This window comes from Atta cephalotes, assembly GCF_000143395.1.
Source record: "Atta cephalotes unplaced genomic scaffold scaffold00027, whole genome shotgun sequence".
Classification (NCBI taxonomy): Eukaryota; Metazoa; Arthropoda; class Insecta; order Hymenoptera; family Formicidae; genus Atta; species Atta cephalotes.
In genome coordinates, this window is record NW_012130091.1 from 2,129,020 (window position 1) to 2,150,492 (window position 21,473).

General features: G+C 33.2%; 5 protein-coding genes across 5 annotated transcripts; 3 read left to right on the forward strand and 2 right to left on the reverse strand.

Moving 5' to 3' along the window:
• The first annotated feature begins 387 nt into the window (after positions 1-387).
• LOC105620587 (colorectal mutant cancer protein) lies at positions 388-8,568 on the forward strand. Its single transcript, XM_012202076.1, has 11 exons — positions 388-667; positions 1,061-1,203; positions 2,664-2,885; positions 3,082-3,270; positions 3,762-3,952; positions 4,392-4,658; positions 4,719-4,914; positions 5,442-5,633; positions 5,708-5,895; positions 6,988-7,090; positions 8,458-8,568. Exons 1-11 carry the CDS (start codon positions 388-390, stop codon positions 8,566-8,568), a joined length of 2,082 nt encoding a protein of 693 aa, XP_012057466.1.
• A 562-nt stretch (positions 8,569-9,130) lies between these two features.
• LOC105620498 (pre-mRNA-splicing factor SPF27) lies at positions 9,131-10,615 on the reverse strand. The gene is made up of 3 exons (XM_012201991.1): positions 10,541-10,615; positions 10,120-10,385; positions 9,131-9,524 (listed from the first exon to the last, which is right to left on the reverse strand). Exons 1-3 carry the CDS (start codon positions 10,613-10,615, stop codon positions 9,131-9,133), a joined length of 735 nt encoding a protein of 244 aa, XP_012057381.1.
• A 1,413-nt stretch (positions 10,616-12,028) lies between these two features.
• LOC105620500 (putative OPA3-like protein CG13603) lies at positions 12,029-12,784 on the forward strand. The gene is made up of 2 exons (XM_012201992.1): positions 12,029-12,170; positions 12,267-12,784. The coding sequence occupies exons 1-2, from the start codon at positions 12,029-12,031 to the stop codon at positions 12,782-12,784; spliced, it is 660 nt and encodes a 219-aa protein (XP_012057382.1).
• A 1,110-nt stretch (positions 12,785-13,894) lies between these two features.
• LOC105620502 (GPI ethanolamine phosphate transferase 1) lies at positions 13,895-17,505 on the forward strand. Its single transcript, XM_012201993.1, has 8 exons — positions 13,895-14,106; positions 14,447-14,667; positions 14,743-14,968; positions 15,044-15,329; positions 15,422-15,866; positions 15,957-16,293; positions 16,505-16,886; positions 17,074-17,505. Exons 1-8 carry the CDS (start codon positions 13,895-13,897, stop codon positions 17,503-17,505), a joined length of 2,541 nt encoding a protein of 846 aa, XP_012057383.1.
• Positions 17,506-17,765: 260 nt separating this feature from the next.
• On the reverse strand, positions 17,766-20,383 carry LOC105620503 (splicing factor 3B subunit 2). The gene is made up of 2 exons (XM_012201994.1): positions 18,332-20,383; positions 17,766-18,188 (listed from the first exon to the last, which is right to left on the reverse strand). Exons 1-2 carry the CDS (start codon positions 20,381-20,383, stop codon positions 18,120-18,122), a joined length of 2,121 nt encoding a protein of 706 aa, XP_012057384.1. The 3' UTR covers positions 17,766-18,119.
• Between the last annotated feature and the right edge of the window lie 1,090 nt (positions 20,384-21,473).

Consider the following 21,473-nt stretch of genomic DNA (forward strand, 5'->3'; position numbering starts at 1 on the left):
TAATTTAAACGTTTAAACCGTTTTTTAACGTTTAAGTTAAGTAAAGTAACGTACGTACTTTACTAATAACTAAAATTAACTACACTAACTAACTAATATATATATATATATATATATATATATATATATAGCTATTATCGGTCGCTAACTTTTGGTGATAAATCTTGAATATATTTCCCATAAAATTGACACGAAAATAGGAATTAAGATTGCAAATTAATAAATATACATTACATAATAAATATACAAGTATAGATTAGAATAAATTACAAGTTTTTAAAAAAAGGTATCTCATATTAGGCGACTTTACCCTACTTGATACGCAATATTGATAGAAATTACAATAAAATCTTTCGACTCCGAGACCTCGGGCAAATAAAGAAAGAAATGAATTTCCTTTCGCAGCTTCATGCAGCCGCGCTGTCTTCTCTGCGGTCCGAGGTGGCCGAGTTGAACTCACGGCTAGTGGCGGCTACTCGCGCGCGGGAAACGGCCGAAACCGCGCTGATGCGGGCGGAGGTCCAGGCGGTCCGCGCTGAGCAACGAGCGGAACAGCAGGCGGTACGACACGAGGAACGGCTCACCGAGTTGCATTCCGTCATCGCCGAGCTCGGCAGACAGCTGGAGCGGCATCGCGCTACCGTAATTGCCGAGGAGGACGAGTCCGGTAAGAGTCCACTCCACCCTGCTTCGATTATATGACGCACGCGGGAGAGAATCTTGAGTAACGAATCTTTGAGTAACGAAAGCCACGGTAATTCCCTGGCGGGCAATCAGCGGATCTCTCTAGACTCCGACTATAACAATAGCAATAGCTCTCTCTCAGTGGCGCGCACTCTTGATTTCTACTCTTGATCCCTCTTCTCGATACCGAGAAGGAGAACAATTTCTTAGGGACGCACATACCATCATGTGTACTATCGCGAAAGACAGTCGCTTATTCGATAAATAACCGGGATTGATGGAATAGATCGTTTCTCCGAACCGTATAATTGTCAAGCGAAGTAAGTATTAATCATCGGTGGTCGCGGTCTGAGGAGATGATTTTGATGATGCGCAGAAGTCGAGACAAGCAGGGACGCCGAGGGTTCCATCACCAACCCAGTAGAGGAGAGCGAGGGTGGCGGGGACATCCAGGGAGATGGGGATCGCACTTTGGGGGATGACTCTAGCTGCTGCGAGGACGAGAATCGACCGACAGAAGTAAAGAAAATTCTATAAAAAAAACTTTTAAAATTCTAATTTTTAACATAGAGGAGAATAGGTCTGTTCGCGTTACATGAAATCCTTAAATATTTTTGCACTTAAGAAATAGATAGATATTTGGTTTTGAAAAGAGGAAAAACATAGATATTGAGTGCAAAAAATGCGAGCAATGTGAACAGATTAGTATTGTGATAGTGTGGGTAGCACAATGGCCCTTTTTTTTTAATCTTTGCTATTAGGTAACGAATTCTAGTGATTATTACAGAATTATTTGGTCAGTAGCTCGCTATGACTAATGAAGTAAAAGATACATTTTAGTTAATTACATATTTACACTTAATTACATATACTTCCTTATTCTTCTTAAACGTACTCGTATTATCATTATCGAATATATTACGTATATATATTCGTGTTGCTTGTTTAACATTTTATTTGATTGTAACATCTCGAGTTATGTAAATTTTAATATATAAAATTTAATAATAACCTGGTTTGCTAATTTTGCTAATGTAGCCTCTCAAATTGATTGTTGATAGCCTTTATTTCGAGCCTTGTTTTCGTATCAAAATAAGCATATTCCATAAATTGATTACTCTAGTCTTACTATTAATCTATAATTTATGTAGAATTTTAGTAATGAACAGCCTATGCGGAAGAAGTTGTGTGTAACATATGCACATACATTTTACATACATTCTGTAATATTTTACTTTTTTGTTAATTTTGTAATCAAATACTGTTTTTTAAACAAAACTAATTCTTTAAATCTATTTTTGTGAAAAGTTGCATTACCACCCCTATTTCTTTTCGAGCTATTATACAATATCGTCATATATTCATAAACAATGCCTTAAATAACAAATGTAATTTCGTATCTTGAATATGGAATCGATTGAACAACACTTTAATGAATATAATCGTTAAGTTTTAAATATTGATTTTTAACCAAGTTATTATATGAAATGTAAGTGGGGTGCCATAATATTACCTTCACTTATAATATATCTACACTGAGAGAAAAAAATGATTGTAATTATCATAATTTAACTGTAATGACCATAATTTAATAATATAATTTAGTTTTTAGTGCTAATTAAATATTTTTTTTGCATAACTATAAATATAATTATTACTACTAACATTATAGAAGTAACAATTATAAAAATGAAATTCCTAATATTTTATCATGCCTTTATAATTATAATTATATGGAGAGAATTTATTTTTACCGCAAACTTTGCTATAAATTTGTTTTATTTAATGATAAATAAGTTGGAACGAGTGGAACAATTTGGCAATCTATTAAATATTATTGATAATGATATTTATGAGGAATTTTTAAATATACAAAAATTATCTCCGTATTGACTGTATATGTATCAAACACCTTTTCTCAATGTAATACATCATATATTTAATATATTTTTAAAAACGCATTATTATTTTCAATGTAGAATGGTAGGGAACAGCTGGACAGTCCAGCCGCGTTGCCGACTCCTGAGCCAACACAACAAGCAGCGTCGTGCCAGAGCGTCGCCGTCGCGACGCTGCAAGAGGAGATCATGGCGTTACGGGCAGAGATCACGAGTCTGCAGGCACAATTGATTCATTTTAAAAGTCAGAGCAGCAATCAGAGGCAAACGGCGAGCAGCGATTCACCGCGTCGAGAACTTCGAGTGAGCAGCAATCCTCAGAAATCGGTCTTTCATGGAAAACAGAATTTATATTAAAAAATTAATATTGATAAAGAGAAAATTGAAATTGAAAGAGCAAGAACTAAGATTGAAAAACAAAGAGATGTTAATAAAATGCAATAATTCTCTCTTAATTTAACATCCCTCTTCTTTCACACCTCGCCTCTTCTCTCCGCAGACGAGGGGCAACACCAGCTCGCCGGAACCTTTGACAGCACCGTGCTCGCCGCTCTTGCCACCGCTACAGACACCTCCAACAAAGAGTATGACGAGGGAGGAACCGCCAGTCCTCAAAATGGCAGAGAGGGTGAGATTGAGGAGGACGGACGAGAGGCACATTACCGGTCCGGACATTACTAATCTTGGGGTACGAATTTTATTTGTAAAGAATACTAAATACATATAAAAATATGTAAAGAATTATAAAAATTTGTACATATATGTACATATATTGCTCCCTTCAAAAACCAAAAAATTTTTTTAAGTTATTACTACTATGAATGAATTATGAAATATAAATATTATTCTATCAATCATTAAAAGTGAACTAACTTAACTTCATAGTCATCAGAATTCATAGTCATCGTTAGAACTTAGAAAAGATAATTTTTAAAAAATCATCAAGAGAGTTGATTTTTAAGGATTAAAACAAAAATGACAAAAATAACGTTTTAAGAATATATTCTTATTGCCGATATTATTTAATTGGTCGTTAATTTTTCGTCAAGTTGAAAAATAATTTTTCTCCTTTTCTGAGAAACTTAATTTTTTGAGTTGTGTAATTTTTACAGTAAGAAAACGATATGTACTTTTCTTAATTTTGCAGTAAACACATAATCATATTCCAACGTATTTTAGGTGTGCTCCACGATGGTAGCCGAACATCTCGTGTCGGATCTCCTAGAACAGTCAAACTTGCAGGAACTGAACGGTTCTGAGAAGCAATTCGAAGTCGAGACGGAACGATTGAACAGCAGACTCGAACACGCGCGGGCAAACAACGCTGTCCTCGCGCTCACATTGCACGAGAGCAAGGCGCAATGTGATAGGTACGTTCTTCAAAAGGCACAAATCCCGAAAAGCTTTAAAATCGGTTAAAATGTCAAATTAAATTAAAGTCAAGTACACAAGTCGAATACATCAAACGCATTTTATGATCTATGTGATAAATACAATGATGAAGGTATATCAACAGAAATTCAAGACTGATTCTTCGAAATGTAATGATCTCAATAATTGATATAAACTTATGGCAATTACAAAGTTATTGTAGTATACATCTAATATGATAGAGAGTCTGAAATCGTTACATATAAAGAACGAAAAAATACACTGAAATAATATACTATTTATGTGTGTAAAAAACCTAAGGAATGAACTATTGTCAAGTTATATATAAATTGAAATTTGAAAAAGATCTTGAAATATACGACACAATCCGAAATCCTACAATACATGTAAAATAATCATTTTTGTCCTGTGTTATAGATTGAGTTTATTAGTCGGCAAGTATGAATCGAATGCGACGGCGTTGCGACTCGCACTTTCGTTCAGTGATCGCGCGATTGAGGCCTACGACGTTCTAGTCGCTCTGCTGGAGAGCGAAATTGCGCTTTCTACCGAGAGGAACAGTGTGACAATCGATAATAGAAGAGCGGCCGAAAACGTTGCTTATCATGTGCTAAATAGACTCGAGAATGACTGTACTAATACGTTGGGTGCTCCATGGGAAGACAGCATGGTCTTGTCGGACGAGTAGGTATTTTACATTGTGCGTAATGTGTGTAATTTTTATCACGAATGCCTTTCTGATAGATCGGAAATAACGTGGAACGTGGAGGATGAGCAACGACTCAGGAGGCACATAGGTAGATTGAAGGGAGAACGTACAATGGTCAGATCGACAGCAGTCGAACTAGAGAGCGTGCATGCAGAACCCTTGAACTCAAAGAACACCATCTCTTTAGCGGAGGCCAGAAAACTCGACTTGGAAACTGCTGTGCTCATGCAGGTCCATATCTAATTAAAAAGAATTAAAAACTCAAGAGAACATTGTTTTTAATAAATTAACATTTTTTAAATAAAAAAACAGTACAGGATTCTCGCTATTCAAATAAAGTTCACAAATAAAATAGACAAGTAAGAGTACAATTCGGAATTTGGTGCATATAAATTTCATAAAAGTATTATATTTTCTTTTCGACCGACATAATATTTTTCGCAATTATTCACAGATTTTGTATTAAAATTCTTTTAAGATGCCTATAAGCATAAAAATTATCAAATTATTTGTGATATTTCTACGGCTTCGGTTTAGACTGTGTTTCAAAATGATGATTGATAAATAATCAGCTTGAATTGAAATTGTACAAATTCACAAAAAGAAATATGAATAAGCACGAAGAACCGTCTTTATCGAATATAGATTTTTTTTCACTTATGCGTGATTAATATATTGATTTTAATTAAACATTACAAATCAAAAATATTTAAAAAAAAGTTCATTATCAAATTGATTTCTCAAGAATATATTTTTAGGAACTAATGGCCATGCGAGAAGACAAGGCTGAGTTACGTGCCAGGGTGTTCCTTCTAGAGAAGGAACGTGCTACGATAGAACTGAAACTAAACGCGCGCGATACACAAATCGCAGCTCAACACGCTACCATACAGCACCTCCAGGGTCAGCTGAGTGACGCAGAGGCTATGCTCGCGATGGCAACAAACAAGGTATTACATATAATTTTTACAAGTATGTAGATCTCTTTCTGAAAATCAATCTTACTAATTGAAAATATATTTAGGACCGAGGTTTGAGCGACAACGAAAGTGAGGGAATGGAGTCTGAATTGATCGAAGCATTAGGCAGAGAGGCGAGACTGAAGGAACGCCTGCAGGAATTGATCTCAACCCTGGACGAAGTCAACAAGAATTCCGAACTCAGGCATCAACAATCTGCTGAACTCGTCAACGATCTGAAAAGAGCTAATGGGTAATTATTGCCAGGATTGGGCGTGTAATTTAGAATATTTTTATTCGAAAAACAATATTGGTAAGACAATTGTATTTTGTATTTCAGATACTAAGATTGACAATCAATCTTATTATTTAAATTACAAAATATATAAAACTCTCTTAATCTTTCGAGTTTAAATACAAAATACAAATAATCCTTTCATGCGCACTACTGAAAAATACACTTGTATTGCAAAAACTGTATTTTAAGTAAAAGTACTTCAAATACATGCCCTATTCTGATTATTGCAGAAAATTTGCATGCTGTACGTATATAGAGTATATCTGAAATAACGTCTCTGTAACACACAGTGTTATTCCTAATAAAAAATTAAGTTTTCTACCATTTTGCAATTTTCGCAAGTTAACAAGATATTAATTTCTAAAAAAATAAATCGAATAAACGGATAAAATCGATGTATAAAACAATTTTAAGATATCTTTCTTTGGGAAACACTTCGAAGATGTTTCTTAAAGAATTCTTAAAGATATCTTGAAGTTGTCCTATACGTTAAACATTTTACGTTTTAAACATTTTACTCATTGTGTAAAAACTAAAAAAAATATTGAGAAAATTGCAAAATGGTAAGACTTTTCAACTCAGGTTTTTATTAGGAATACCGCAATATGATTAATGGACGTTATTTCAGATACATCTGATTATTTATACTATATTTATTATATTTCAGATACATCCTGAATACAAGTAGTGAAATGTCATCATTTGGTTTATATATACAGAATTAATCCTTAACTATAGCTATGAAAATTATACTTAAGTTCTAAAACAATCTGTTTTAAATAGAATAGAATGTAAAGCAAGTAAAGCTCCATCTTATGATGATTGATATAGAGTACAGTTCAAAATTTTTTTTCTCTACAATTTAGAACATCATAATATTAAACGTATAGACATTGTATCAACTGTCTAAAATTTTTGTTTCAAGTTCAAGTGACCCGTTAGTCGAGGATTAATTATCAGTCTGAAAATTAGATAAATAAATAATACAGTATGACATTTTGTGCTCTATTCTTGTAATAAAAATAAAACTTTCTTTCCTCTCCTCAGAGCGCTAGTCCAAACTCTGGAGAAATCCAAGAAGAAATATCAATCCAGGCTGAAAAAGTTGGAGCAACAGATGCTGGGAATGGTAGAGAGACATGCTGTGCAGGTATGATCAAGTATACAATGGTTGCGAAAAGTTTCTGGCCAATAAATATTTTCATTGTATTGCATAGATAGAATCTTTACAAATAAAGATCTAATATACAAATACTTAATATATTCTACTACTTAAAATCATGTTCTTAAGTTGATTATAACAAGAACTTTATTTAACCCATAAACTGAAAAATAGATTATCACAAAAAGTACTGTAAAATCATGGCTAGAAATTTTTAGCAACTACTATGGATGAAATTAATTAATTTTTCATTCGTAAAAACAACAATAATTTATTACATTAGATACATTCTTCTCTAGCACTATTTCTTCTGCAGCTCTTTCCGCCTCTCCTTTAGCTTCTGTTCGACTAGATCCTCCAGGTCATCAAGCGGTTTGTAGATCTCGTGAACGCACTGCGAGCCAGTCAGCATTGTAACCAGTGCTGCTGCACAAAATACAATGTACCGTGACAAAGACATCATCATGTGATATCTCAATAGGAAGTTGATGCGAAAATTGTCTTCAGGCCTGTTCCTCCAGCCTTAGTCTTCGTTCCACCAATTCCTCTACCCTTCGACGCTTATACACTTTATAGAAGTTAACCTCTCCAATTTGCCAGTGGATCATGGAATATTCCAAAGCAGCTCCGAGGATGAAAAATAATGGCAGTAATCGATACTCCCCGAGTGCTTTTCCTGGCAGTTTGTTATATAACCTCCACAATTTTAGTCTATAAGATAACATCGAAACGTTTAAATTTCGTTCGTCGAATTAGTAGACAATCACTCCCTCTGTTAGCCTCTCCCGCCATATTGGATCGTTCCTGATGCGATTCATGTCATTCACAATTGCGGCATCAAGCATGCGCAATCAACATATTAAAGGTGCCTTTTCACGCTGATGCTCGATGCTCGCAATCCTCGCAATGTTCATAAAATTAATTTATCCTTATTGTTTCAAATGTTAAATAAAAACAAATTTAATAATGTTCACGAGAATTATGAGCACCAAATGAAACACATCCTGAATAAGTGATGATGTATCACACTTTCATTAGAAAAGTGACGTAAATAAAAAATTTTAAATTTTTCAAAAGAAGAAAGAAAATTGCATATTTTAAAATTAATTATGCCAACATATATATGCTAATATATATTAAGGGATAAATCTCAAAAAATCTTATATATGAATATAAGTTATTTAGATTTTATATTTTGCATAATAATAAACATAATAAAAAAATATATCCATTTTTTACTACAACGCGTTTTAAAATCATAGTTTACATTAACAAACAGATCTCGCATCAGACATATCAGATGTATATTGCATTATTCTTTAAATTAATTTTCTTAAATTAATTTTCCCTTGCAGGTGAAAACATTGAAGCAACGAATAGCTCTATTGGAGGAAGAATCAATGGGCTACAAGGGAAGTATGGCATTGCAGTCTCAAAGTTCTGGCGCTAGCGAAACATCTTTATGACAGTTGAGTGATTAAATGGCAAAAATGATGCAAGTTTAGTAACCCAATAATTACTTTTAACATCTATCCTGTCGCAAGAGGATATGATTGAACACAAAAATGGAGATCGAAGTCACACACGTATTTTTTTACACCGAATAGTCGAAAGTAAAGGCGCTTAGCTATGCTCTTTGTAATTATATCATGATATATATTGCTGTTGTCCTAAATAAAATAAAATAAAAAAAAAGAAATTCAGCTAGGCCTACGCAATGTGTGCAATTGTGTCGATACACGGAACAACGCAAACAGCCTATTATAAAACAGATCCTTCAGCACGTCGTAAATTACAAATAATTAATTAGTGTATCGCGCTAACGATAACCGTCGTGTACATATGTATATTGTAAAAGCATAAACCACAAGTGTGATATGTGTAAACTATAATGAAATAAACTCTGCTTTATTATAGATATACCCCATAATACGTCCACGAATGCTCTTTGTGGATACGATATCCATTGTTAAAAATCTCTGTATAAATTATTTATTTTTATTTATATACATAAAAGTTTATATTACACTAAACATCCTGATTTTCCTGTTGCTGCATTTGCAATGCCATCGTTTCTGTTGCATTGTTACCTGGCACATCAGGCCCTTCCACCGCTGGTACATCATTAATCTCCACAGCCTCTTTATTCAAAAATACCCTTTGCATCTCCTCCTCTAAGTGCACGCAAACCTGCTCGATCTCGTAGTTTTTCGAAACCAAACTGACCCACTGTGCTTCGAGAGCTCTCAATTTGTCGCCTCCTTGAGTCTGCATTGATTTCCTCTGCCAGTTGACCTCCTGAATCTTTTTTCTCAGCGTCTGCAGCTGTTTCTGAGCATGACCTAGCAACTGAACTAGTACTTCCAAGTAGGATTTCCATGCTTCGCAACCGTAATCCATCATCAATTCCAAATTACAGATTCTAAAATTATACAAAAGTATAGAAAAAAGTACAAAAATCTAAAAGACAAATGGTATGTCAATAAGTCCTAAGTTGCATTTGATTTGAACGTTCACATGCTTATTTTTTTTCTCGAACTCTTTCAATAGAGGGAGGGTTGACTCCGAAGAATAGACACCATAGTCTTTTATACAGAGAATTATTCGACCAGTATCAATGGTTGAGATATACAAAATTGGAAATACATATTTGCATTCCTGTGTATGTAATGTGTGACTGTATGTGACTGTTTGCAGTGTACTGTAAACTCAGGTTGGTATAGGTATGCTATACTCAAAAAATTGTCAATCCTCCCTGCCACATATACTAAAAAAACTCTTGTTTTCTTTTAATTTTGGATTCTAAAAAGAGTGCTTATAAACAACATTTATATCATTCTTTTTGACGTTTATAAGCACTCATTGATTTAATAATGACATCGAGATCATGATATTATATTTTCGTTTAAGCCAGTGGAATCTAGAAAAACCTAGAAAAGCACTTATAAATATATGAGTGTTTATAGCATGTGAACATCCAAATTTTAAATCTTTAACCAAATGTAGCTTTTATTTACCTAGTAGCTTGATGCTCCAATTGCGCGCTGCTGTTCTCCACGCTCTCATTCCATGCAGTTAAATCGTTTAACTTACCAGATGGAGGCGGTGGTAATTCATAACGTTTCATACTAAGCACTTCCATCGGTAAGCGATTCTGCATCCTCTCAAATTCATGCTTCAATACCTCTGTCTCAAAAGCAGTTATGCATAAAGGTTGTAGGTGTTCCAAATAATTTTTCGTCGGTCTGTAACGTCGTGTCTCTTCCTCCACCATCGCCAACGCCTAAGGAACAACATTAAACCCCAAATATTTCGTGAAATAAAATAAATTTGCACGAGAATTTTTCTTAATAAAATTATTTCTTTCAGAGCATAACCTATCGAATTACTATTATTCTGTTAGATTGCAAAAAAAAAATGAATGTAATTCTTATTTACCGCTTCTCGTACACCCGGCTCATCATATCCTTGGTCAATATATGGTAATGCATCAACAACCACTTCACCTGCCATAATATATTAAATAAAAATTATTCTCTGTTAATTTTTTGTAAACAAAACTGTCAAGCGTTACGTCACAGAGTATAATCAGAGAGCATGATACAAGTAGACATGATGTGCTCTTGCCATGTTTATCTGCTGCAGCCAATCAGAGCTTGACTTTTCCCGCCATTTTTCGACGGATTTTGTTTCAATACGCCTGCTATGACAGTAAAACTCTTAAAACTTTTAAATAATAAAATTATTAATTAATAAAATAATTTTATTTTAATTTTGATTTTCAATTTTATTTTTAATTTAACATTTTATGTTTAACTTTAATTCAATTTTCAAATTTAATTTTCATTTTCAAGTAACTTTCAAATAATTTTAAATAATTTATTAATTTGATCATTTTGAATAATTTTTCAAATAACTTTAATATTTTTTTCAATTTTTCATATAGATAATTAAATTATAGAAACTGATATAATTAATTATTTTTTAAAATTATGTATTTAAACCAAATTACAATATTATGTTATAATAATTTTATAACAATTTGATAATAATTATTAATATTAATAATTATTAATATTAATAATTTTTATATTATATATAATATTGAGATAATAATTTTATAATATTATTATATGTATATATGTACTTTATTATTTATTTTTTACTTTAAATATCAATTTCTATTTTTTATATTATCTTTTTTTATTACAAAGCATTGTAGTGAGACTTTGACCACAGCCGTAATCCTTCCTTTATGATGCTGCTATTAATGTATTCTTAAGATTTAAAATGCTGATTGGATCTAAAAGAATATACCAATAATAGCGAGCGCATTGGTAAGCCCACTGAACGCAGCCAATGGCTATTCTAATATACCAGTGCTATTATACGCAGAAAAGCACATGAAGGCCAAAATCTGATTGGTTGTTTCCAGTATTGCTGTAGCTAGTATATGCAATGATACACCTTGTATTCTTACATCATGTTTATACCGTTATTTGCTGATTAACCTTGCCTTGAAAGGGATCTGTTATCGTTCACGGGGATCCACAGTGATGATGGAGTTTGCGTTCAGTATGAAAGACATCTGTTGACGGAAAAATATATCAAAATATATATTTTTGCAAAATATATATCTTTGCAACAACGTATCTCTGTCATGATATCAGTTGTGTCACTTATGATAGTTGTGATACCATCACATTAACATATTCTGAAATAAATAATCAAGGTATGACATGAGACTAATGAGATCGCTGAATAATCTATTATATTTTGTATATCATTTAATATATTTTTTTCATTAAAAACTGACGAGTCTATGATTTTATGTATTACATATACATTATTACATTATATATATAGCAAAAATTTTTAGAATATTGAAAAACAAATGAGAAGGTACTGTAACATTAATCAATAAAGATGCCAGTCGGAGTATTTCCAGCCCTTAAATTGGGTGTACTATTTGTCAAACAGATCAGTAAACCTTTAGCCAAATTTCTTGTCAATCAAGCAAAGAGTCATTCTATTTTCAGAACTTACTTCATCATACCACCTGCTCAATGTGAGTATACTTCTATGTTTCTCATAATACACAAGTTATTGTAAGATATAACCTATACTGTTGTAAAATGTATAATTTTGTTTTGTATATTTATAGTTTATCATTGGGCAGAAGTAAAAGCAAAAATGTATGTCATGAATCTGGGTAAGCCTACGAAGGTTGCCAAGTTGAATGAGACAATGGCAATTGAATTGGGTGCTAGTCTAATGGGCGAGTTGATTATCTTTGGTGTAGCTGGAGCATGTGTGATATTGGAGTACAACAGGCAAGTCACAAAAGAGGCAAACAAAGAGGAAATCCGTCAGATGCAAATAAAGAAGTTTACGGATGACATTCAAGAATTATATAATGTTTCATTGCAACAAGAAGCACAAATTCACTATTTGCAGAGTGCAATTCGTGAATTAGCAAAACATACGAAGCATAAGTTACCTGAGTTGATTTCACAGCCAATAAATAATAATAGTAATAATCTAGAAGACAACATGAGAAAAAATTATAATAAAAATAGCAAAAATTCAACGGAAGCAAATCCAGGAAGTGAGAACACATCATTGATAGAGCGTGCTATAGTGTATTATAACAAAGAATTGAAAGGAGATAAGCTTAGTTAAGCAATATTTTATATCTCTTTTTGAAACGTATGTGATAGGCATTTGAAAATATAGATGTTTGCCATTGGCAAACTGCATTAAAATAATATGCATTCGTAACATTGAGCTGTACATAACAAACTTTTGTTCTACATTGTGTATTGCAATCTTTTTGGATTACGGAACACATGTTAGACCTGAGTTAAGATTTAGATACACTTTTTCTGTAAAAATAAATATTTCTGCGCGTCTATGTATACATAAATAATTTTTAAATGTAGATATGTGTGATAATAAAATTAATAACAGAAAAATTTATATTACAATCTCTTTTTTTATTACATCATTATCATTATATAATTAATGCGTATATATTATAAATTCAATAAAATTTATTTGTTATTGTGCCAATAAATGATAAATATTTAAATAAAATTACAGCTTTTATAATTGTAATATTTAATATAATTTACAGTTTTAATAAAATTTTTGTCGGTAATAAGGAAGTTGATAATTACCGACAATCAATAACATATCAATTATATATATGTTAAACATTTAAAAAATTTAGTTTTTTTTTAATAAAAAATAAAAATATAATAAAAAAAGAAGCGTTATTTTTTATTCAAAAATCATATATTCTTTTTCCAATACTATATTTGTTTATATTTTATATAATGCTAAATATTAACAGTCGGCAAGTTATTGACAGTAAGTTATGGATTTGTATTGCAATTGTATAATATATATATGTATACATATGTATGCATATTGTATATCTATATATATATATATATATGCATATGTATGTACACGTATGTAAAGAAAAAGAAAGCTAAAGAGAGCCACGTAAGATGTATGGAGTACAAAGCGCGACTAATACAAATTTAATACTTTCGTTCGATATTTCAAATCGATTTGTCAGTATATTTCTGCTAACGTAGTATGACATACACTGTGTTGTATCAAATCTCGAATATAACTCAATCTTACAATTGTATATTTCGAGTACATCTCAATCTTACAAATTTTAAAATTATTAAAGATGTTTATAAAAAGGAAAAATTAGATATCGCAGAAAGTGAATTATCTGAAAGAACAGGAAAGTTTCACAAGAAACAATGGCTCAAAATGGACAACAATTATCTGTTTGCTCTGTGGGGATTAATAATGCATTTAATTCTATTATGGGGTGTATTAGATGTTAACTTTCATTCACCTATTATTAGAGGAATGCCAATTGTACCGGCGCCTAATGGAGCACCGGCTAAGAGGCTGCTGCTTTTCGTGGCTGATGGTCTGAGATTTCAGACATTTATAGAGAAGCCACCACCTTATCTCAGGTATCTTGTGGAACTTATTCACACTTGTTTATTAATCAAAAAGAACAACGTTTTACTGTTTTATATAGTTTCATTTAATTTTATTTAATTAATGTTTTTGTTTGGAAAAGAGTAAATAAATATATAACATAATAGATTAACTCAATTTTTATTTTTTTCCAAATATATATATATACATATAAAATAAGATATATATTATATATTAATATACAATTATTTATATTTGTATATTAATTAAATTATATATTATATTTGTGTAATATTAATAAGAATATTGATTTATGTTTTTGTTTCAATATTAACTTAATTTTGTTAGATAAAATAAATAATTCTTTTTTAGGGATGCAATGAAGAATAGGGGTGTTTGGGGAATATCTCACACAAGAGTGCCTACCGAATCAAGACCAGGACACGTTGCAATCGCTGCAGGATTGTACGAAGATCCTAGTGCCATTTTCAAAGGATGGCAAGAGAATCCAGTTGACTTTGATTCTGTCTTCAATCAAAGTCATACAACTTGGGCTTGGGGCAGTCCAGATATAATACCACTGTTCACAAAAGGTATTCTAAAAGAAAGGTGCAAGAGTAGCGATATTCATTATTTCTCACGCTTATTTTGACATTTTGAAAAGTTAGGTAGCAAACACAATGTTTATGGACAAAGTTATCCATCTGCGTGGCAGGATTTTGATACAAAATTGAGTAATCAAACAAGACGTCTGGACTCCTGGGTGTTTGATGCTTATTTGAAATGGCTACAATCCTCAGTAGCCGAGACAGTCATAAATCAAAATGGAATTATCCTGTTCTTTCATCTGCTTGGTTGTGATACTTTGGGGCATACTAAAAAACCAAATTCCAGGTATCCGAATTATTTTAAACTATTGATTACTGTTGTTTTGAAAGTACAGAATTAAAAAGGAAATTTTGAGATTAGAGAGTATGTGGACAATATGAACTATGTCGATAAGAGGATTGAAGAGGCTGTGAATGCGACAGAAGATTTTTTTGAGAAGGACACTACCGCTTATATATTCACATCGGATCACGGAATGACCGATTGGGGATCTCATGGAAGTGGTTTGCCATCTGAAACTGAAACGCCTTTAATCACTTGGGGAGCAGGAGTAAAATCGTCTGGCTTTCGTCAAGACGTTGAACAAGCGAGTATAACTCCCTTGATAGCATCCCTAATAGGAATTCCTATTCCTATAAATAATGAAGTTAGTATTTATGTCATATTAAGATCAAATTTATATACTATATATGTACCCATATATTGTATAAAATATTTATTCGTAAAATACTTTTTTAGGGTGCACTACCATGGCAATATTTCAATTTGGATTATCGTGAATATGTCGCTCATTCTTTAATCAGCAATGTGAAACAACTAATGCATCAAATAACAGAAAATCGTGTGATAAGTTGTCAAGATAGTGATTATACTGATTGGCGAGAGACACAGATAAATGATAAAATTCGTAAAGCCCAACAACATATCAGTAAAAGAAATATAATGGCAGGAATTCGAGAGGGCAATGATGCAATTAGTTTGAGCAAGGAAGCCTTGTTGTATTTTAGACAATATCAACGTATACGATTTTTAATATATTTGTCAATAATGTGGCTTAGCTGGATAGTTATATTATTCTTCAAAATAGCTGGAGCAAAGCGTCAATATTCGCGAATTTTTCTTCTACGATTAATAAACGTTGGATTTCCATGTTTATTAATAATAATGTTAATTGTACATATAAGTGAGTAATCATTTCTAAATGTATTAAGTAAAAATCAGTGATTTTATTTGAAAAATGGACACTTTATTTATACATTAACTTTACTTACAGCGTCTAATTGTAACAACTGGAGATTACCATGCTACGCATCCTTTGCTATAATATCTGCGTGGTTTGCTGTTACTACTTATATTACATCGACACCTGTATTTGCAGAAACAAGCACACAAACGCTAGTCATAGATATTGGAGGCACTCTGTTATTACTAGTGATAATATTTGCTGGATTAACATATAGATTTGCTTTCAGCATAGGAATACTATTACTCTTATTGATACGAGCAGTAAAGTCAGAAGATGTTCCAGTTTCTATGATTTGGACTTCGATTGCACTATGTGTATTTCCATTACTGCCTGTCATTGAGCCACATCCACACACTTATATTGTGTAAGTTCTCGCATATGTAATCAAGTCAGACATTTAAATTATTTTAAATAATCATCAATATTCAATAGGAATATTGATCATAGGAGATTGATAAAAAAAATTTATCTTTTTTTCTTTCTTTTAATTAATGATATTGAAAAAGAATACACAAGATATAATTTTGTATAAAAATTTTTGACTAAAAACTTAATATCTTCTTCATTGTTTTCAGGATAATTGGTGTATGTATAGCAATAGCGATAGTGATTATTAACGAGATGTCACAAAGTCGGAGAATAATGGAAATTATACGTCTAGTCATCACAAGTATTATATATATGGAGTTTATCGATGGTCGATATTGGATATCGTGGATTATCCTATTGACTGCGCCATTAAGCATTTGGTGTCATCCAATAGAGAACAAAAAAAGAACGCTGGGCGTAATGCTCGGATTTTTCTGTTCTCTTACATTGTTATCGGCTTCTTACGAGCCGATCTTCTTCATGACGCTTACACTCAATTTAATTTCTTGGTTGGAAGCTACTTCAACTACCTCAAAGATCTCAGGAGAGCGAAATATCACAGAAGACTTGAGCAAAGCGGCGTTTTTCGTATCCTTTTATCATTTTTAAGAAAAATTTTTAAATAATCTTTTTTAACAAAAGAGTGATTTATATCTGGATTAATTAAAGATAATTAGATTAAAGCGTTAAAGAATTAATTTTCAACATTTCTCTCTTAATTTATACATATAATAGATAACTATTATTATTATATATCCTTAACATGTTATTTTAGATGCTATACGTATTATTGTGCTTCTTCGGCACGGGAAATATGGCGAGTATCAGTTCATTCGATCCGTCTTGGACGCGTCATTTTGTCACCGTCTTCTCTCCATTTCTAATGACATCCTTGATACTTCTTAAACTTAGCATTCCTTTGATATTAGTGGGATGTGTGAGCTACTCTTTAGAATTGGAAGAATGTAAAAAGTCAAATTCTTTAGCTGTTCTCTTTTTAGGTGATTGTTTGTCATTGCCTTTGATGTATTGCGTCACGCCATATGGTAGTTGGCTCGACATTGGTAGCGCTATCAGTAAATTCATTATTGCTATTTCTCTTCCTTGTCTTTTTGTATTGTTACAATGTCTTTCGCGTCCACTTATGAAACTGGACTTTGAACGATTTTGGATCGGCCCACTATCTCAAAAGAAACATATCGTATAGACTTTTTTATATGATTAGGAAAATTAAACTAATTGTGCTTTAAAAGTATTTGTCTATATATGTTTGTTACTGTCATTTACATTGAAATATCTGACAAATTTGATAAAAAAAAATCGAACAAATACATCTCTGTGCCTGTATGTATGTGTATGTATGCGTATATATATATATATATATATATATTCGACTATCGGCCTACTGTGTTTGTACTGCCATTACATCGAAATATCTGAAAATTTGATATAAATTAAACAAATATGTCTGTATGTGTATATATGTATTCGACTGAAATCTACATTCTCTTATATAATTTATTTGTATTACATAAAAATAGATAATTAATGGAAAATATACATAATTATATTTATTGGAAAATATACGTAATTATTCAAATATCGTTACCATTAATTAATCGTTTTCACTAACATTACACACAATTAATCGATCTTTCTACTAATCACTCACATGTAAATATAAGATATAAAAAAAATTATTTTTGAAAAATGTAATCATGTCAATGTTAAAGTGATATATTAAATCTAATTTTTTTTAAATGCAATCTCAATCAATTTAATTTCTATAATACAATACACATAATTGAAGAAATAATACATTTAAAATTTGAATTCTTTATATTTCTTAGAAGTCTTTGTATCCTGGATTTGCTGGCGTTTGCGTTTGCTCTGCAACAGAAAAGAATCAATATAACTCAAAATTGACAAAATAGAAAATAATTTTATTTTATTTAAGAATCAAATCTATATATTCACATTATCATATCACATATTATTTACATACATATATATAATAATATGCTACATAATACCTTCTGTCGTTGTACGTGATCTTGCAGCATGTCTGATAAGTCTTCTCTCCTGAGATGTGCTTGTCTCGACCTCATTGTTTCCTCATATCTGGATGCCATTGCCTCGGAGTCAAGATCCAATTCGCTAGGATCCAACGTCAATTCCACTGCGCCATCCTTCTCCGCTCGGGCGTCGCTTGCGCTGCCGCTGATGGCACCGCGACGTGCAGCGATCACGGACGGCGGTGCCTGGCCACCTGCCGCACCCGTCATATCATATACGTGAGTGCTGCCCATCATACTAGCGCCCAGACCTTCTGTACGTCGCTCTTGTAGCACTGTATAGAGCGCGGGCGTGTCACCGCCTTCCATCTCGCTCTCGATTTTCTTCTTCCTCAGCTCGATGGTCTCTGGAGTCTCCAAGCCTGCCGGGATCGACGTGATGCCGCTCGGAGTGATCAGGCCTTCGGCACCAGGAGTAACCAGTCCGCTAGCATCTCCATCTCCATCCTTTCCTTCGCCGTCGCCACCCTCGCCACCTTCCTCAGCATCCTCATCCTCGTCTTCGTCGCCTGATGATTCCGACTCAGGTTCACCCCACATTCCCCGGTCTATTTCCTCATCCATCGCATCCGCACCAGATGTGCGCGATATACCGAATACGTCTCCGTACAGTGGCCTTCCCGTTTCGTCTACTGGCGGTTTTCCCCATCCACCCGCATGATAACCGAACGCACAACCTTCTGGAATAGGTGCGTTCAAGCCAGGTATTTTGAGATTCGGATAACTCGGTGGTGGCCCATAACGTTGCATAGCTATGAGCCATGGCGGTGGTACTTTCTGACAATTCGGTCCCACTGGCATGCCTAAAGCTGTACGCAACTCATCCGACAACTCTCCAGGTTTCTTCTCTTTCAAGCGTGTCTCGAATTCCTTGCCCTCGTAATAGAGATCGCCGTGGATCGTCATACGTGGTTTAGTCTGCCACTTGAAAAACGCATCATGTAGCTTCTGATAATCAATGTCAATCTTGCCCAGTTTGGGTCGCGCTCGCTCCCGCATCTTTGCCTTTAATGTACGTGTGTCATCGCGCTCTTGCAAGCTTGCCCTCATCTCTGTGATCCCGGTGCGCTTTATAAAGTCTGGCAAATCGAATGGCGGTTTCTCTATTCCTCGTTTGCCCTGGAGATACTTGCGTTTGAAGCACCAATGCCTCGGCACTGGAACAGTATTTCGATGGGCCTTCAGCTGCACCAGTAACTTTGGATCTCGTGCAGTAACGTCGTGCATCTCCACGACATCGGGACGACCAACCAGTTGCTTCAATTCCGCCACGCTCAGCCGCGTCAGCCTTTTGAGCTTGCGCTTAGACAGACGCGGCGCACCGTTTTCTCCTGTGCCCTGTTGCTGCTGTTGTTGATTCCCCTCATCATCGAAGTCGTCCAACAATGGTACCTTACTTGGTATGCCAGTGCCAGAGTTTTGTATATTTGTTACTGGTGGATACTGTCCAATGGGTTCGCCCTTATCAGATGCATCGTTTGGACTCGGTTCTGGCTCCACCAACTTAAACGCTTCAAAGACTCTGGCAAATTGACGGTACATAGGCTCCAAGTCATTTATACTTGGTATCTCTTGTATATATTCTATCTCTGGCATATCTTCTTTATTCTTTGCTTCTTCAATGCCATCCTTCTTCTGTTCAGAGTCCTTCTTCTCCGCATTGTGCCTTTTCCTCTTTGATTTTTTCTTCTTTTTCGTCTTGCTCGATTTGGATTCTATCTTCTCAGTCGTTGGTTCCAGTTCCGTCATAACGTCTTCTATACTCACATTTCTCAAAACATCCTCGCGATCATCATTTGGTGATTTACTTACCGCAACAAGATCGTAAAGATCTCCACCTACTTCCTTGGCTCTCTCTGTTTTAAATGCCAGAGCTTGTTCCAAAGCAGCTGGTAGTTTGACAGAGCCGCTATCTCCATCCCCAACACCATTGTCAATGTTCTGATTTGACAACTCCGATGGAGGAGCCACCTTCAAGCTCAAGAGACTCGGAAGAATTTTGGCATCCATGCTAAACGACTGAAATGAAAGGTCTTTCTTATAACTCAACTATTTTTTATATAAAGCAGTTAAAATAAATATTAGTAGATAGATACTCGTGTTAATGTAAAAGCAATGAAATATTGAACAAATGATCGAGACAAAAGTAGCTGACAAAATTAAATTAATATTCAATCAAATATATAAATTAAATATAAAAGAAAAAAATATATATATAAATATATTTATATTTAATAATTTATATGTTCGATTGAATATTAATTTAATTTTGTCAACTATCTATCTATCGATCATTGACTTTGTTCAATATTTCATTGTTTAAAATAAATATGTTTGAATAAGTGAGAAAATTCTGCAGCAAATCTAGTGCAATAATGAAAAACAAATCTTAAGATTGCAACAGAGTTACCATAGAAAATAAATTTAAAAATTCCCTGACTTTTCCAGGTTTTCCAGACGAAAATAAAAAATTTTTCATGACTAATATAAAATATGTAAATTCTAACATTTAGACTTAAGAATTGTAGGAAAGCTATATTATTAAAAATGCAAAAAAAGCTTAGTAGCGTAGTAAAATTTTAGGTGCAAATTCAAGCCAATATAAAATAAATTAGTTTTGAAAAAAAGAATGCAGTTACAATGAAAAAGAAAGATCAAATAAAAATACTGAATAAAATATAAATTTGAATTTTTTTTATTTTATTAAAATCATTTAAAGTTTTAAACTAAATTTTGAACTAAGCGTCAGTTTCGAACTATAAATGTCAGATATATTTAAAAAATTATAACAATTATTTGGAATAGGAGTAGTTTAAGGAAATTGTGAGCAAATTTTGAAATTCCAGACTTTTTTACATTTTCCCTTGTTTTCCAGGTCTGTGATAATCCTGTTGTTGTGAACTCACAATAACATATAATATTCATAATCAACTAGTCATCAATTTATTTGCATTGCATACTTCAACATGTTCTTACCATATTTCTTCTTCTTCTTCTTCTTCTTCTTCTAAAAACTCTCGATTAGCTTTCCGACCTCAAGAAAATCATAGTGCTAAATCGTTAGCTGCTCAATCAGAGGCTTGCTTTATTTTTTTCTTTT